Source organism: Haematobia irritans, chromosome 5, assembly GCF_050003625.1.
Source record: "Haematobia irritans isolate KBUSLIRL chromosome 5, ASM5000362v1, whole genome shotgun sequence".
Classification (NCBI taxonomy): Eukaryota; Metazoa; Arthropoda; class Insecta; order Diptera; family Muscidae; genus Haematobia; species Haematobia irritans.
Genome location: NC_134401.1, coordinates 171,193,673 through 171,209,442, shown reverse-complemented (window position 1 = coordinate 171,209,442; position 15,770 = coordinate 171,193,673). Strand labels below are relative to the sequence as shown.

Genomic DNA, 15,770 nt, shown 5'->3' with positions numbered 1-15,770 from the left:
AGCACTTCTCAACGTTGCTATCGTCTTCATCATCGTTGTTGCTGTTGTTATTGTCTAAAATTTAATAAATATCACCAAAGAATTTGTTTGGAATGTGTTTAGGCATACCATTGCTGCCACTGGCACTGTCACTTGAATGCCTCGATTCATGGAGACAATCTCAAATCAACACCAATACCCAGTCATACTGCCTATACAAATACAAATACATCGGTGTATATGTATAGTAAATGATGTTTACTTAGCAATTTGTGTTGGTACATGTGTTGGTGAGAATGTCAAACAGTAGTCAACAACCATCCAAACAGCCAGCCAGCCAACAAGTCGACTGCCAGTAGTATCTGGCGTAGATTTAAAACAAAAATGTCCCCACCGAACTGAACTATCTAAAAAATTTGCAAATTAATTAGCGACGCGCGCTCATTTCGTGCGAAGGAGTTAAATAAGCATCGCCGCTTGTACACTCGCAAACGCACATAAACACACATACAGAGCTCTTGTATTTAGGAGAGCAGTATCAGATTTCCTTACATCCATATGGGTAACGGGCAATGTTTGGAAAATCTACTAATTAATATATCTCTTGTCGCTTCATACTTGTCGCCAAATATATGTTTTCTTGGAAAAAATCTGTATATTTTAGGTTATACCAAATGGCTGCTGTTGTTGGTATTAAGCATTTTCTTCCATGCTTAAATTTCTATGTAAATTCACTTAATTGGATAATTATATCAATTAATATCCATTGTAGAGTTTTTAAATCTGGTTTTCAACATACAGGGTAGATGACATAAAGTGTTAGCAAGTTCGCACTGTTGTACTGTCAACCTACATTATATTTGCGATTGCATTACATGTGACTTAAAAATCAGGTTGGCGAGCCCAAAGGAATTTTCTATGTGCTCAAGTAATAAAATATGGAGGTGAGTCTATATGTGGCCTATATCTAAATATGGTACGATGTATACCTAGACTGAAAAAATTGACCTACTACAAATACAAATAAATGAAATAAATGAAATGAAAATTTTAATTGAGTTTTAAAAAATATTCAAATAAAAATTTAATTGATTCAACAAATAGTATCAATTAATTTTTTAATTGGATCAATTAACTTTTTAATTGACCTTCAGTTAATTTTTTAATTGATACTATCATTTCTGTGATTGAAGACATTTCAATTAAAAATTAATTGGATCAATTAATTTCGTGATTGAATCAGAAAAAAAATTTTTTTTTGTGTGTATGGAAGATTACGCAAACTAAATTTACACAATATTTACACACAAAGAAAATTTCATTAAAAGTCAGCCAACGAAAAGTTTTCATTGATATAACGAAACATTTTCATTAATACAATGAAAATATTCGTTAATAGTACGAAACGTTACGTTGATTGACAGAAAATTCGTTATATTAACGAAAAAACATCGTTGTATTAGTGAATTTATTTCATTGGCTGACTTTTAACGACACATTTCGTTAATATAACGAAACTTTTTCTATTAGTGTAGGACAAAGAAATTTTAATTAAAAGAAAGTTGATTTTCTAGTTGTTGTCTTTAAATGTAAGAATCTTCTAAATTTTCGATCCTCCGTTAGTATAATGCATTTGAAATAAGGCCCAATTTCCCTTAAATTAAAGACAATTTTTTTGATGTAAAGAAATCATCTCTAAATAAGCTGAATTCTTGTATTAAAGATAAAAATGCTTCAAATATAGGCTAAGACCACGGTTGCCACTCGAGCCAAAAATAATGTACCAAAGTTTGGAGAAAATTTTACTAAAAAAAAAATTACCAAACAAAAAACTTTTATTTTGTCAAAATTTTGTTTTTATAGAAAATTTTCTCAAAATGTTATTTCTATCGAAAATTCTCTCAAAAATGTATTTCTATAGAAAATTTTGTCATAATTTTATTCTATAGAAAATTTTCTCAAAATATTTTTCAGGAGAATTTTTTCAAAATTTTATTTCTTTAGAAATTTTTTTTTCAAAATTTTATTTCAATAAAAATTTGTGAAGTACATCTTAGTTGGAGAGGAATATTTTGCAAGATCTACCAAAACAACAATAATTCTACCAATCTACCAAACAGTAAAAAATCCACCACTATTGATAGAATTCCACTAATTGTGCCAACCGTGGCTAAGACTTATTTTGAGGGTTTCGCATCTTTGATTTAAAGTTTTTTTTAATTAAAAAAACATTTTTTTTCATTTTTACATAAAATTTGGGCTTTTAGCCGACATTTATCTGTACACGAATATGTTTGTTGATATATGTTATTGCAGAGAACAGACAAAAAATCGTTAAATGAGTCTTGCATCCTAATTTGAAATTTATAGAGTCTAGATTTAAAGCTACACTGAAAAAAATATTTACGTGATATTAAAGATTATGCAACCTAGATTTTAGGATGCACAATTTACAAAATATTAAGAACAAATTTCTTTAAAATAAAGATATTTTAATTAAAACAAAGTTTATAATCTTCACTTCAAAATATTTATGCCCTGCTCCACACTGTGGAACAGGGTATTATAAGTTAGTTTTCATTAAATTTAGGACACACATTTTGTAAATTTGCATCCCTCCGTTAAAGGCCCATATCTTTGAACTAAGGCTAATTTTCCTTAAAGTAAAGAAACACATTTTTGATTTAAAGAAATTAAATTAAGTGAAATATTGAAACTTTAGATTTAAGATAAAAAAGCTTCAAATATAGGCTATAACTTATTTTGAGGATTTAGCATCTTTGGTTTAAAGTTTTTTTTTTGTTGGAATTAAGAAAATCTTTTTTCTTTGAGGTATCCGTTATAATATAAACTGGTATTTGTTTGTACGTGAATAGTTTTATTAATATACCGCGAAAAGAAAATGAGAATTCGATAAATGAAATGTGAATCCTAATTTTAATTTTACTGATCCTAGATTTAAGACCAGATAGGTCGCTAAAAAATGTCATTATTTTAAAGAAGCAGCATCTTTGGCTCGGAATCAATACCAAAATCCTTATGAGAAGGTCAAAATCTTTGGATCGAAGTAAACTTTTTTGAGTGTAGATAGATCCCTACTAGAGAATGACCAATTTTAGTCGGCGGTGGCTGACACTAAATTTTTGGCTCCGGCGGCGCACAATTAACCATTATAAAATCAATTTGATGTCATCCAAATGGTAATGAGATTAATTGTACAACCAAACTTACACTTCATTCAAATTTTCGGAGCTAAATTTTTGCAAACTTATTATAGCAATTTGATACTGATTAATTATTGGTGGAAAGTTCAAAATTTTGACAAAAAATACAACAATTATTAATAATTTCTCATTTTCTGATTTAAATCAATATTTTTGATTTTGAGTTTTAGTCGATATGAGTCGACATATTCAGCGGTGGCGTCGACTCGCAAAAACTCGATGGCGGCGGGTAAAATTTGCGGCGCGACTCGGCGGCTTCATTCTCTGATTCCGACATATGTACTTATCTTAAATCAATAGCAAAATCCCTAAGTCAAAGTAAACTATGTTTTGCGTGTAGTGTCTTATATACACAGAGAATACAGATTGGTTGTGATAATCGAATTTAAGTCAACCTCATTTTGGAAGTTGCAGCAACTATCTGTTGGCAGTTGTGTTACCTAACTAATTCGGTCGACACAATCGAATGATGGGAGATGCAACTAATACTAGAGGTCTGCACAATTCCATTTGTAAATGAAGAGTACACGTGTACTTGCTACATGAGTACATCTATTTGAGAGAGTCGCAAAACAATTGGTACACATTTTGATGAACACCAAAAGCCACGAGTAACTTCTTGTTGCTACTCTGATGTCTTCACTAGCAACAAACACATATTCCTCTTTTTCTCTTATTGAAGTGTACTCAGAGTGATCACGTCGAGTATGTTGCGAGAACAAAACTTCATAGAGTACTCCATGTACCACGTGCAGTTTCAGAAATACAAAAAACAGTTACTCTCCATAATATATGTTTTCGGTTTGTTATAAAGAACGGCAAATGTTAAGGTAAGTGTGTGACATACATAAATATATGATATATGTGACATACATACATATCTATGATTAATAACAATGGAAAATTTTGCTCCGTACATAACTGAGAAATACTTGTGGTACAACGTGAAGTGAAGAGAATCCATGTTGTACTTTTTCTCAAGTACTTGCATTTTTATTGTTCCTTTTTTTCGGAATACATATTGTTTCGGATAAGTACTTGGTGGTATTTGACAAGCAAGTGTTCTCCTCAATTCACTACTTGCGCTCTGAGAGAAAGACAGTGTATGTACTATATTCGACAGCGAATTGCATACATGTAATGAAAAAGTTATTCGATGCAGACCTCTAACTAATACCACTTCTGGTATTGGTTGTAAAATAGGTTATGGGTGACTACCCCCAATCGAATTGAAAAGTAGATACATATATTTAATTAAATTACAAATTATAGGTTTATTATTATTTAAATATTATTTAAAGCATAATACAGAAGCACAAAAAATGATTATAGACGGCATACCCGGCCCAAGGGAAGTACATATGCCACAAGAGATTGAAATTTGCGAACGAAAAACTTTGACTTTTCATCATTACCCATGACACAAACACCTCCTCAATGAAAAATTTGATGAACAGTTCAACGAATGATATAGCCGTTAAAACGCCTTCAAAATAAAATCCGAATCAACAGACAACGTTAGCGCCCATAACCCACCGTAATATGCTTTACGGCCCAAAAACTAAACTTGATTTCCTCAGGCCGCATTTGATGATTTCATTGATCCCTGAAATTCGAAATTTTATTTTGTGTCCTTAAGCATAAACAGTTCAGCTACAAACCTCTATTTTTTATTCGGTTTCAGTCTATTGAAGATAATACCTTGTATGCGGCCCATGGAGGTTTTACATCTTGGCAGTATTTTCCACCATATGTACTCGTTTTGAGTTGAAATCCATGTTCACATGTTATGGATTTAACAATACAAAATATAATGAACTTAACAATAATGACATTGACATTTGAAAAATTATTCAAATCGAATTCGGCTGTGGTTACCAAATGTGAGTGATGATTACTAAATAACAGTTGAGAAATTTCTTTACGGTAGGTCGTATGTACCGATGTCAGGAAATATTTTTCATAGAAGTGACATTTGGTTGTCACAACTATTTATCTTTCAACACACAAGAAAACTTATTGCAATTTTCACCAAATGGTTGTAGGGGACAAATAATATTCAACAATACTAGAAAACTATTAAGACAACTTATATTATGTTCTGAGTGTCGAATATTTATTACTGCAAACGTTTTCCAACCAATCTGTTTTCTGTGTGTATCTGGGGCATCAAATAACATTTTTGGATCATGGAAAAAATTCAAGATTTATTTATTCGTTTTAGAGCAGTTGGGCATGACCATTAAAGGAGAAGAATTGCCATACCATCACAAATGAAGAATCGACCAACCAACCCATTTTTATTATCTTATTCAAATGATCAGTGTAGAATATTTTCTATCAATTGGAAAACAAATCTTACAGCTTATTACAAAATAAAACAACTAACAATTGATCCAATTACATATCTCAACCAAAGGTATCAATATCACTCAGTATATCATCTTCTCATGGCTTTTTACACTGGACCAAAAACGAAGAGTATCGATTACTTTGTATCATTCCAGTCTTTCACAGCTTTCTATGGCTGGATCCAGTCATTTGTGCAGAAGCGTATTTGTTTAATCACAACTTGACAAAATGCTTGTTTATTCATTTATAACTGGAACTGGTGGATGGAGTTGAAGCTGATGCCCGAAGCCTATTGCCACCAGTGATGCCATTGTTGTTGTTGTTATTGCTGTTGTAAGAAAATGCTAAACGTTTAGATGGTCTCGACACCATATTAAAGCAAACGACATTCCAGGCATTTTTAAACAAGTACTGACTCTGACCAGCAGAGCAAGTCATAACGCACAACCCGATCAGAGTATTCAGTATTTTTACCATTATTGCTGTGTGCGTCCCGCAGACGCACTTGCTGTTTGTGTGTGTGTGTGCGTGGCAAAACATACGCGCCACATGCCTACTCTGGGGTCTTCATACCAATCGCCGTTTGACCAAAACAAAAACGGAAAAACTCGTAACGGCGGACGCACTCTGAATGATTGAGTGAAACATTGATTTACAAGCGAACAAAAATTAAATCATATTTGACTGATTGCAAAACCAAAATTGCAATATTTTATTTTGCCTTTTGGGTAGGTGATGTATTGTGGTCAGTTTTTCACTTCACTTTTTTGCTTTCGTTATATCACCAACAAGTGTAGTGATTTTACGGAGCATTCTTTCTGAAAAGATTTGTTTTTTTGTTTTTGTTTTGCAACAGATGAAAGTTTAACAGAAATATAAGCCAATATTTGCGCATCAATTCAGTAGACGGAAGTAATTCTATGCAGAAATATTATTTCTATAATGGGAGTGATGGAGTAAATCGCGAACTTTAATTAAAAGTTTAATTGTTTTTTGTTAATTGGATTTTTGTTTTGATTAAGAAATTAATTCCACTAATTATTTTCGAATTAAAATCTTAATTGAAAATAATTGGTAGTATTTAATCATAAGAAATACAAAAGTCTAAAATTAATACGCCGTTCAGATTACATGATTATTTGTACAACTTTTTTACATTTGGGGAACCACAATGGTGCAATGGTGAGGATGCCGGCCTTGCTTACATAGGGTCGTGGATTCAACCTCAGTGTCGATCGAACGTCAAAAAGTTTTTCAGCGGTGAATTATTCCCCCTCAGTAAGACAGAAGTTCACCACCTATGGTATCACAATGGACCGAATAGTCTAAGTGAGCCTAAACATATTTGGCTGTCACATACAGAGGAGAAATATGATCACCTCAAACATGTTTCAAGAGAATATTGTTATTTTTAGATGGAGACATTTTTCTCTTTGTGCACTAGAAGACTCAGCAAATTGTTATTACTGACTTACACGATTTTAGCTGCCAGCTATTATTACCACATGAAACATACCACCTACTTTCAAAAAGGTACAAAAAAGGCAAGGTCAACATCTTTGGAGGTGAATTTTTGCTTTTCATTCACACTATTAAATAAATCAGTTTGATATTTTACCTACCTTCAGCCTCATTACGCGCCACCGCTCCTAGATCTTCTTCTTTGGTATGTGTTCGACTGCTGTGCAGCGTATTGCCAAGATTTGATGGTCCCATAAGACTCGCCCCCGACGCACTTCCATGTATCACCGATCCAGCCAGATTTGAGCCCAATCCGCCAACGCCCCCAGCTCCTCCAATACTGCTACCTCCGCCACCACCAACACCACCAGCTCCAGCACTACCACTACTACCCGCACTCAAAGGTAAATTTGCACTTAAACTAGATGATGAGGAGGCATGATTGGCCGTTTGTGCTGCCGCCGCCGCAGCAGCAACAGCAGCTGCGGCTGCATTAGCACTCACCGAAGGTGGTAAAATAGGACTGCAGGGTGAATGTGAACTGCCCGATGCACTGGACGAGGCCAATTGTACACCCGACGATGAATACAAATCTTGATTAAACTGCAAAAAAAAGCACAAAACAATGGGAAAAATAAATTATTAATTTTCTACTTTGGTATATTGGGAGCAAACATTTTGTTATTATTTGTAGACTCGTTTTGCACACAACCGCCTCCACCCCCAAATCTTAATTGAATATGACATTTTTAAGTAAATTTATGAAAATTGAAAAAAAGACAGATATCTATGAAACATGTCAAAGCATAACATTTATGGCTCCCTCACACATTGTGTATCAGCTCTCTCTTACCACAAGCCATTTAGGCATTGTCAAATGACAGCTGAGAATATAATGTTTTTAAAATAACGAAAACGAAAACTTTGGTTAGGGTTGAATGTACTTACTATACAGTAAGTGCAAAGTAAATGTACATAGCAAAAAAAAATTTTTTGTCTTCATTCGCGAAATTAATTAATTCTTAATTGACATTGCTTCAATCACAGACAATCATTAACGTCAATTTAAAATTAATTGATCCAATTGTTTTGAATGAAACATTTGTTGAATTCAATTTTTAATTTTAATTAGAGAAATATTGGTGATATTTTGTCTGTAATACCCCATTACACAAACTACGAAAAAGACAGAATAATAAAAAAAAAAAACCACTTGCTTATAATTAATTTCTTTTCTGGAAAAAGCAATTTTATTCAAACGAAGTTTACTATACTCCAAAAAAAAAAACGTTTACTTGGATACAAAAAATATGACTCTCGCTTAAACTTCTTTAAAATAATGACAATTTTTAGGAAGCTATCTAGCTTTAAATCTAGGCTATAAAAAAATTTAAATTAGGGAACGGATTTTATTTATTATAAAAATCAGAAAAACATAAGTGGCAGTCCGATGTTTCAGGCTCACTTGGACTATTCAGTACATTGTGATACCACAGTGGTGAACTTCTCTCTTATCACTGAGTGTTGCCCGATTCCATGTTAAGCTCAATGACAAGGGACCTCCTTTTTAGAGCCGAGTCCGAGTCACATTGCAGTGAAACCACTTAGAGAAGCTTCGAAACACTCAGAAATGTCACCAGCATTACTAAGGTGGGATAATCCACCGTTGAAAAACTTTTTGGTGTTCGGTCGAAGCAGGAATCGAACCCACGACCTTGTGTATGCAAGGCGGGTATGCTAACCATTGCAACACGGTGGCTCACAATACTTCAATAAATATCTTTTGAGTACCAAAAAATATCTTCAAAACAAGTATTAGTTTACATCTAAAGCTGTTTTATCTGAAACCAAAGTTTCGATATCTCAGTTAAGATCAATTCTATATATCAAAAATGTTTTTCTGTACTTTAAGTAAAATTTGCCTTATTTAAAAGACATTAACGGAAGGACGCCGATTAAAAAGATTCATGCCCTAAGTTTTAAGAAGAAAATTTTTTAAAAGAATTATTATGAACTTTCTTTTAACTAAAATTTCTTAATTTATGTTAATGAAATTCGTACTTAATATTGTATAAATTGTGCGTTTTAAGATTTAAATTGTAGAATCTTTCATATTAGCTCAATATTTTTACAGAGTATCTCATAATTTGAGAACACATTTTTGCGATATTAAGGGAAAGTACTTCATCATGTCGAAATTCAGCATAACACTCAAAAAAATGAACTCTCTATTTCACTAAAGCCAATTTAACTTTATTTCAGTTCATGGAATTATTATGTTTCCCTTACTCTAATAACTTTTTTGCGTACGTTAGTTAAATTAACTAAAACAGAGGAAAAATATATACACAAATGAAGCATAAAGATTAACTAAATTCGTCTCTCCCACCAAATAGTTTAGTATTTCTTTAAATTTCCAAATTTTACTACAAATGCGCCCATCTTAATCTTCGTATGGCACTAAAGACTTTCTTGCAATTTTGAACTCCAATTTTTTTCTTCAAACTACAAATTTTTTTTTAATAAGTGAAAAAAATTAATTATATCTAATAAATTTTCTTGAATGTGTTGCAAAATCTTTACTTATGTGATATCGGCATGATGCCAACTACACGGATGAAAAAGACTGTTTTTCATATGTTTGGCTATAAACATTATATGTTTGGAACACAAATTTTTAAACACAATATTTTTGAGTGCAAGCATATAATGTTCATAAACTAGCATAACATGTTTGGGACATATATGTTAATATGTTAGAACATATTATGTTTGGGACATAAAATGTTTGTAAATATAATATGCTTGGATGCAAGCATATATTAATTTAGAAATAGCCTATAAACATATATGTGTTTAGTAGCTTGGAGCGCTATTTAACAGGGAGCGATATTGAACTAAGTTGGTGGTTGTTGCTTGTTATTACAAAATTAACATTTTATTTTTCCTTGGGCAATTGATCAGCTACTTCTTTGATCCTTACAAACTGTGTGGTCCGCTGTTCGAATCCCCGCCCGGCAAAAGGTAAATTTAAAATAAAAAAAATCATAAAATTGAATAATTTCTTCTACAATGTTTGTATTACAGAAAAAGGTGCTAAGAACTAAAAAATCTCGTGGAAGTGAGAAAGATATGGGGGAATATACAATTAGGCAGAAACAAAATTTTGAGCATTCAGGTCGAAACCCTATGTTGTTAGCACCTATATTACCAGTTTATTTTCATAATTCATTATGATTGTAAATATATAAATAAATAAATAAAATTTTGAGCACAATATTGTTTGGGAGCATTTTTTTTTAAGCATATAATATTTTTGGGTGCAAAATGCTTCCAAACATATTATATGTTCACATAATAACATTGTTTTTTGGAAGACAACATTATTGAATTTGGATGCAAAAATACAAAATGTTTGGAACTTAGACTACCCAAACATATATTGTTTAGACCAATATGCTTTCAAACATATTATATATTGGTAGAGATCAAACATATAAATGTTTGGGCAATACCCAAAAATATATATGCTTGAAGCAAAATATGTTTGGGAGTATATGTTACAGAAGCGATTTTTTGTGAGCGTGTACTTATTTAAAATTTTCTAAAAATAATCTAATTTTTCCAAAATTAATCAAAAATTTTCTTTGTGGTGGGGTTTACTGTTTTTTCAGTGAATTTTTTTGATTTTTCTGAAACTCAGGGAAGATAAAACGGCTGACTCGCAATAGAAAATTTAGCCCTTAATTTTCCGAAACGCGGATGGAACTACCCATCTGCGTTTCGAAAATACAATCAGATTTGCTTACAGTTTTTACACTGAAAAAATGTTGACCTAATATGAAAGATTATTCAACTTAAAATTCAAGAAACACATTTCATGAAATTTTCCTTAAAATAAAGAAATGTATTTAAAAGATTATACACCGAAAAAAATCCGTAGTTAAACTAACGCCAAATTTAACTTATATTATTGCACTCAAAAAAAAAGTGAACTCTCTATTTCACTAAAGCCAATTTAACTTTATTTTAGTTAATGGAATTATTATATTTGGAGAAAGTTTCCTTTACTCTAATCATCTTTTACGTACGTTAGTTAAATTAACTAAAACCGAGGAAAAAAATTATACACAAATGAAGCATACAGATTAACTAAATTCGTATCTTCCACAAAATAGTCCAGTATTTCTTTAAATTTGTAAATTTTACTACAAATACGTTCATCATGAACTTCGTATGTCACTAAAGACATTCTTGCAATTTTGAACTCCAATTTTTTCCTTAAAACTACAAAATTTTCTTTAACAAGTGAAAAAACTTAATTATGTCCAATAAATTTTCTTGAATTCGTCGATAAATATTTACTTATTTTTATGATATCGGCATGATACCAGCGTTTGTAATAATGTTTAGTTAAAATTTTCTAAAAGTATTCAAAATTTTCTAAAATTAACCGAAAGATTTCTTCCTTATGGGTTCACTGTTTTTTCTGTGTGGAAAAACATTATTTGTTTGTAGTTAAATTTTATTTCAAAAATTTCCTTTTTTGAAGTATGTCTCAAACATTTTATGAACTAAACGTTTGTATAAAGTTCAATGAACTAAACCAAAAGAAAATGTTCGTGTGATTCCTCAAAATAGTAAGAATGAACTACAGTATGGTTAAAATGATCAAGATTTGATGCCAATGATTTTTTTAGTTTTAGTTAATTTTTTCTTCTATGAGAGGGTGTACTTTCGTGAGTTGTAGCTAAAAAGTACACCAGTGAATTAATTTTTCCTGGTTTTAACAACACTTTGTGGAAATCTTAAAATCTGGAGTATAATTTAGTTCAATTTTCGCACGAGATAGTTCATTCTTCTAATAAAACAGTATACATGTTTTTCTGTGTAATCTTTGCTTTAAATTCGTTTCCATTGAATTTAGGACACGACTCTTTGAGATCTGCTTCCTTTAGGTAGAGTCGTATCTCTTTGTAGTAAGGCAAATTTTCTTTAAAGTAAAAAAAATGGAAAGTCCATGTAAAAATCTAATCTTAAAATCAACTGAGATGTTGTATATTTGGATTAAATATAAAAAGCCTCAAATATAGACTAAGACTTATTTTGAGATTTCATATTTTTTTTATTTAAAGTTTTTTCTCTTTGTCATAAAAGGTAAAGCCTCTTTGGATAACCCTTTCCGACCGTGTACGCACAATTGTGCGGGTATGTTTAAGTCTTTATAATTTCTTTAATATATGACGTATTGCGATAAGAGCGGCAAAAAAATAATTGTGTATGCTCTCTCTTTGTCTAAGAATGTGAAGAACCGTTATTAATATTTGTTTTTTATATTAATTTTGTAGTTTCAGCAGTGTACTTTGCGCATTTGTAAATATGAGTGGAAGAGGTAAGTTTGCAAATAAATTAAAATTATTTAAATTGTGGAATATTTCATCAAACAAGTGTTTTCAATAAGAAAACATATTAAATATTGTATGCAAACAGTGACTTCGGGATTATTTTGTGTTTTTTGATATTTTTACGTCCGGACTTTTACCGGAATTTACCGGACTGCAACAATTGTGCGTATCCTGAAAAAACAGGATACAGGATCAATCTGAACAAACTTAATAATTTAAAATGTTCTGTGTACACATAAATAACAAAAATGTAGGAAAATCTATCACGTGGATCGGCTATAGGTCGGAAAGAGATAATCATTAGTAATACCAATAAAATGAAAATTTATTTCTTAATAAAACACTCACTCTTTATGTATGTGTATACCCATTGAAGTACACTCTCTGTATATGAATAAATCAATAGAGAAACAATGGATATTAAATGTTTTCTCATTTAAACAAAAGTATTAACATTAACCCCTACTTTTGTAGGGTCGACCATCGAAAAGGTTGAGGTCATGTTTATCATGTCATAGACATAGACCAAGTGCTAAGTCCCTACGTACTCATATACACCCTCTGTGTTCGCCTCATTATCAGTGTCAAATGCATATGTTTGACAATATTTATGAGACCTTAGTGTTATGCTATATATATACATATTGCAGTTCCTTCCTTCCAAGCATACGGTATTCCCATTACAGCTAGTCTTCGCAATACCACCATAAGGAAAGTGGCACGTTAATGTATGACCAAAAATACCTCAATTTAATTCGAGCATAACACTCAAAGCATCATTTAATTTTCCAAAAATTATGTGTATGCTACTAAATTTAACACCTTCCTTCCTTCCTCACAAACCAAAGTGTTGCAATGGGGGTAATGGGGAAATGGGAAAACGATAATGGGTTAACCCATAATGATCACCTAATTCAAGATTTATCGTTTAGCCATTCAGCAACACTTTAGCGATTGTCACATCATTGATTTATGTTGGGACACCATGCACTCACCACGCCCTTTCAACACCCACCCAGGCGCATCAGCATCATTGCCAAGGAGCATTTAGTCGTGACTGTTTGGTATGTTTTCTTTGGGGAGTAAAATGATTGAAGTAAAGTCTCCCTCCCAACTAAGGCCATTGTTCTAATGATAATGACTTTTGATTATTTTGGTTTTCATAAAGAGTTGTGGCTCCATTATAGATAATTAGAATGTTTTGGAATGTCTTAAGCAGCAATTGTGCTCCTTTAGTTTGGTACAATTTCAGATTATGTAGGAAAGACTACAAGAAGCTCTATGCAGACATTGTGCCTTGTCATTGTTTCAAATGAAGATGCGCGACGAGTCTTTTTACAGGCGAACTCAAAACAATGTTCTCGAGAATTTTCCGTACATTTTAATTATGTTATCTTAAGTATTGAGAGCATTTAAAATATCGTACAAGTTACAACAGATAAAAGAAAGTTATATGAAGAAACCTAGTAGAACCATAATGGATGATACAAGTACACTGAAAAACTATTGACCCCCTTGCACTTCACACTCAAAAAAACGTTTACTTGGATCCAAAGGTTTTGACCTTCCCTTAAGGATTTTCGTATTTACTCCGGGCCAAAGATGTGGCATCTTTAAAATAAAGACATTTTTTACGGACCTCCCTGTCTTTAAATCTAGGATCAATAAAATTAAAATTGGATACAGATCCCATTCATAGAGTTTTTATTTTCTTTTAGCAATATATTAATAAAGATATTTATGTACAAACAAATTCCAATTTCAAAATCCAAATTATGCCAGGTACTTCAAAGTAAAAACAGTTTTCTTAATGCTAAAAAAACTTTAAGCCAAAGATGAAAATCCTTAAAATAAGTCTTAGCCTATATTTGAAGCGTTTTTGTCTTAAATTTAAAAATTCATGTCAGTTGAGTTAAAGACGATTTCTTTAAATTAAAAATGTTTTTCTTTATTTTAAGGAAAATTTGCCTTACTTCAGAAATCTACAACTTCAGATTTGTGTCCTAAATTTAATGAAAAAAACTTTTGAAGCAAGGATTATAAACTTTCTTTTAATTAAAATGTCATTGTTTTAAAGAATTTTGTCCTTAGTATTGCGTAAATTTTGAGTCGTAAAATTTAAGTTGCATAATCTTCCATATTAGATCAATATTTTTTTCAGTGTACAAAGAAGTACCCGTAATGGATTAAATTTATATACTAAAAAAAATAAACCCAACAGTAAAGAAATTTTAGGTTAATTAAAAAAAAAAACTAAATTATATTACAAACATCGATATGATAAATATAAGTAAATATTTTTCGATAGATTCATGAAATTTAATTTTTCGATTGTCAAAGAAAATGTCGTATTGCAAACATATCTTTAGGAATATCCATAAGAAGTTCATGATGGACGCATTTTTCGTAAAATTTAAGTTAACCGGAGAGAAGAGATTTTAATTTTTCTTTCTGTTAACTGACACTTAAGGCCAGATGGAGCTACAAGAAAATGACCGTTAACGTGAAGAAACTTTCTCATATTGCGAACATTTTAACTGAAATATACCATGGACGTCCAATAGTGCGTTCCTTCCTTTTTACGAATGTCCAATACTAAGAATGGCATATTTTCATACCCTGCGCCATACTGTGGAACAGGGTATTATAAGTTAGTGCATATGTTTGCAACACCCAGAAGAAGAAGAAGAGATAGACACATGGTGTCTTTGGCAGTAATGCTCAGGTTGGCTCCCTGAGTCGATCTAGCCATGTCCGTATGTCTGTCCATCCGCCTGTCTGTGAACACAATTTTGTGATCAAAGTCTAGATCGCAGTTTCAGTTCAACCGACTTCAAATTTGGAACAAGATTCTATTGTGGGTCAGAATAGAACCCTATTAATTTTGAAACAAATCGCTTCAGATTTAGATATAGCTTCCATATATATTGGCTCCCTGAGTCAATCTAGCCATGTCCGTATGTCTGTCCGTCCGTCTGTCTGTGAACACAATTTTGTGATCAAAGTCTAGATCGCAGTTTCAGTCCAATCGACTTCAAATTTGGAACAAGATTCTATTGTGGGTCAGAATAGAACCCTATTAATTTTGAAAGAAATTGCTACAGATTTAGATATAGCTCCCATATATATTTTTCGGTCGATATGGACTTATATGGCCCCAGAAGCCAGAGTTTTACCCCAATTTGGTTGAAATTTTGCACTATGAGTACAATTAGTAGTGTAGTCAAGTGTGCTAAATTTTATTGAAATCGGTTCAGATATCGATATAGCTCTCATATATATCTTTCGGCCGATTTGGATTTATATGGTCCCAGAAGCCAGAGTTTTACCTTAATTTGCTTAAAATTTT

General features: G+C 31.9%; 1 protein-coding gene across 2 annotated transcripts in view; it reads right to left on the bottom strand.

Moving 5' to 3' along the window:
* The window catches only part of vg (transcription factor vestigial), a 59,267-nt gene that overhangs the window by 22,597 nt on the left and 20,900 nt on the right, over window positions 1-15,770 (bottom strand). For both annotated transcript variants that reach the window (XM_075311952.1, XM_075311953.1), the window contains exon 3: window positions 7,178-7,619. In XM_075311952.1, the coding sequence (XP_075168067.1) occupies window positions 7,178-7,619 (442 nt within the window). The remainder of the gene's footprint in view (window positions 1-7,177; window positions 7,620-15,770) is intronic.